Below are 4,040 nucleotides of genomic sequence, written 5' to 3'. Positions count from 1 at the left end.
AAATTTCAAAATTACTTTTAAGGATTAATTTTAGTTGAATATAAACATGTTAAACCCCATGTCATACGTCATGAGGTTCGAGCTTGTGATTCATGCCTTGTGGGTTAATTTATATAGACGTATGTTTGGCTCAAACCTCATAACCTATTGTGATTTTCGTTGGGGGTGAGAACTTCGGATTTACTTGTAAAAATCGATAAAGAGTGATGGAGAGGGAAGCATTGGATACGTTGCAAAATGGAATTGCAAAGGTTCAGCAAATCGTCGAAGGGAAGATCCCATCTGGTCTTGTGTATACGATGATTTATCATGAAATCTACGAAAAGTGCTATAAAATGCCTCGCACTTTGATGCAGGCTGAATATGAGAAAACTTTAAAAGATCATATCAATTCAACAGTTGCACCCGCACTGAGGGGGAAAGAAGATGAGCTTCTGTTGAAAGAAGTTGGAAAGCAATGGGAATATTACAATCGAATGGTTAGCATTTTATTGAGATGGGTGTTTTTTAAATTAACCCGTAAGTATTTCACAAAACCCGACGAAGTTGCTCAGAGATACTTTCTTGAAATGGTCTACAAAGAAGTTTTACGAAGTAATGTGCAGGCTGCTATTATGCTTCAAATTAATAAAGTGCGAGAGGGCGAGAGCATTCTGGATGGGACTGTATTGAATAATGTTGTGCGTATGCTGTTGGATCTTGGGATGGACTATTATACAGAATTAGAGTTGACCATTTTTGAAAGTAGTAACATATACTATTCCAGAAAGGCTGCTTCATGGATATGTGAGTACTCTTGTCCAGACTACTTGTTGAAGGTTGTTAAGTGTTTAAGGTTGGAAAAAGAAACAATTGCAATGCATTATTTGCATCAGAGTAGCCAAACTAGGTATGTAGAAATGGTAGCAAATGAACTTCTTTGCAAACATGAAAGTCAACTTTTGAAGGAAGATTCAGATTGCCATCCATTGTTGAGAAATGACAAGATGGATGATCTTTCAGAGATGATTAACTTGTTTTCTGGGATAGATAAAGGCATTCAGCTCATGGCCAAAATATTTAGACAGCATGTTACGAGGAATGGTACATCATTGATTAAACATGGAGGACAAATGGTGGCAGAGGCAACTGAAAAAGATCAGTTTGTGAAGAGTATTATCCAATTGCATCAGAAATACTTGCAATGCGTGGAGGAGAATTTTATGAACCACTGCCTTTTCAAAAATGCACTCATGGCAGCCTTTCAGAGTTTTTGCAATCAACAAGTTGCAGGAAACAGTATTTGGGAATTGTTTGTCACATTTTGTGACAACATTTTGACAAATAGAAACATGGCATATTCAGATGTTGAAGATGCCCTTGAGAAGGCTGCAAAGATCTTTCCCTACATCCATGACAAAGACATGGTTGCAGATTTTTATAGGAAGAAACTCGCAGATAGGCTTTTGTCCCATAAAAATTCAAATGCTGATTATGAAAAAAGCATGTTATTAAAGCTGAGGTTTGAGTGTGGACGACAATTTACATTTAAAATGGAGGGCATGCTTACTGATAGGGCATTGGCAGTAAAAACCCAATCAAATTTTGAGGAATACCTCAGTCAGAATCCTCTTCATCCATGTTCTGGAATAGAATTCTCTGTTACAGTTTTGACATCTGGATTCTGGCCAAGCTATAGGTCACCTGAATCACTTCTCCTTCCTGTTGAAATGGTGAGACATTTAGAGTCATTCACAGAGTTCTATAACAGAGAAAACATGAACAGAAGACTAACATGGAAATATTCTCTGGGAACGTGCATTATTATTGGAAGATTTAACCAAGGTGAAATTCAAATAGTTGGAACAACTTTTCAAACAAGTGCACTATTGTTATTCAATGCAGAAGAGAGGTTAAGTTTTTCAGAAGTTAAATCCCAGTTGAATTTGGAAGTTCAAGATACAGTTGCATTGCTGAATTCCCTTGCATGTTCAAAATACAAAATTCTGAGTAAAATTCCAGATACAGAATCAGTGATAGAAACCGATTGTTTTGAATTCAATGCAAACTTTTATAGTAAAAATAGGAAGATCCGACTTCCAGTACCCACAGCTAATGTAAAAGAAAATGTTGGGAAGGCTGTGTTTCAAGATAGACATCATATAATTGATGCTTCAATTGTAAGAATTATGAAGAGCAGAGAAACATTAGCGCATAAGGAATTAGTGATGCAATGCATTGAACAGGTTAAAGACATGTTCAAGCCAGATGTGAAACAAGTTAAAAAGAGAATTGAAAATCTTATAGATAGGAAATATTTAGAGAGAGATAAAGAAAATCCTGAAATGTACATTTACTTGCCTTGACATTGGTTCAGAGAAGAGGCCAATTAGATGTTTCTGGATTTGATACTTCGCAACTTATTTTAACACTGAACTGTAAATCTTATGTTGCTCATTAATCTTCTACTTTTCTTTTCTCCAGTCCATCAAATCATCACATAAGAATAGTTCAAATGTAAAAAATATATAAATGAGAGAACAATAATTATAAAGTTTCAATTTTCCATTCATAATATTAATAATATAAGGAAATTGACACACAGACTGATATTAAGTAGCGAATAAATAACTGAAATGATAAAGTCCAACTCTTGTAGAGGCAAGAATTACAGTTGAACTCCAATGCACAAATTACAGTCGAGACATAAGCTGGAAAGGGATAGAAGTCTTTTTTACTGTGAGTGCATGGTCCTCTTCTCCATCTATTTTATATTTTTGCAACTATATTTACTTTTCAGATAGTTTGTTTATGCATGTATTTGATGGAAATCTTGGTTCATACCAATAGGAAATAGTTGATTATTAGTCCCTCTGCATGGTTAGTCTGAGCCCAATTTTGTGCTAAGTTTGGTTGTTAGATTTGAATGAGTGGGTGTAAGAGTCCAGCATTTGTATTTAGCAGCTTGAAAATTCAAATTCCTAGATGATTGCACTGGTTTTTACCTAATTGTGCTAATTAACTGGCAAAGTAATTTCTGGTTATTTTAAGATTTCCGTCTATGTGTTCAAATATAATGTCTTAGTTAAGTTAGCTAGCTGTTCTTATTTACTCTTTATCCTTTTTTCCCCCTTTTTTTCCTTTTTTTATTAAAAAGAAACCCGCAAGTCAAGCTGAAGTAGCATCAATTAAAAGCAAATCAGATGAAATAGGACTGCAAGATTTTAGGGAACCTGTGCGAAACCAATTCCGTCTAACCGTGAGGATAGGATACTTAGCATTCTATTCTGCGTTGGCTGGATGAAGTCGTAGTTCCGCGACTTTAGACACGTCAACAGTACCAACAACATTTTTCAAGTTTTTGCATGTAATTATGAGGGGAAGAGAAACACTCTGCAAGTATTTTTCTTCCAAACATAAAGTTGTACAAATTCAGTCATACTTCACCTAATGAAGGAAACCCTTCCTTTTACACTAGAGGTCATTGTATAATACTACGTAGGAAGAAGGTTGAGATGTTTTCAGTAGAAAATCAAACAATACGCACTTCAATATGCAATAGAAATAATCAAAATCACCTTGGCTAAGGTTTCACACAATACAATTGCATCATCATTTCTGGCCTGCCTACATGTTAGTATAAGACAACTAAATGTTAGCGTAATACAACTTTGCTAGGCTAGAGGCACAAGCTCACTGAATATTGAAGATCCTTAAATTAACTATTCTTTCAAAAATATATTTTTCAACCAATCTAAGCGTATATAACACTAGAAAGAAAAATCACTTACAAACAACCTACAACCAACATTTACCTTTGCAGGAAATGAATCCATATGCTACAATTTCTAAATAATACTTTGCTGATTGCAAACTGCACACTATTATTAATTATCTTTTATATTTCTACTTCTGATTGCAAACTGAACACTGTTTATATGTCAATAAGGCTTCTGTTATATAGAGGATACATCCTTTAAAAAGAAATCTAAAATTATCAAATAAAATTAAAAAGACTGATAATTTTTTATATAAAAAATAAAATAAAATAAAACACTTGA

General features: G+C 34.3%; 1 protein-coding gene across 1 annotated transcript; it reads left to right on the top strand.

Moving 5' to 3' along the window:
* The first annotated feature begins 206 nt into the window (after nt 1–206).
* LOC131032340 (cullin-1-like) lies at nt 207–2,345 on the top strand. Its single transcript, XM_057963285.2, has one exon. It carries the CDS (start codon nt 207–209, stop codon nt 2,343–2,345), a length of 2,139 nt encoding a protein of 712 aa, XP_057819268.2.
* Nucleotides 2,346–4,040: the final 1,695 nt, after the last annotated feature.

This window comes from Cryptomeria japonica, chromosome 1 (genome assembly GCF_030272615.1).
Source record: "Cryptomeria japonica chromosome 1, Sugi_1.0, whole genome shotgun sequence".
Lineage (NCBI taxonomy): Eukaryota > Viridiplantae > Streptophyta > Pinopsida > Cupressales > Cupressaceae > Cryptomeria > Cryptomeria japonica.
This window is presented reverse-complemented; position numbering and strand designations above follow the sequence as displayed.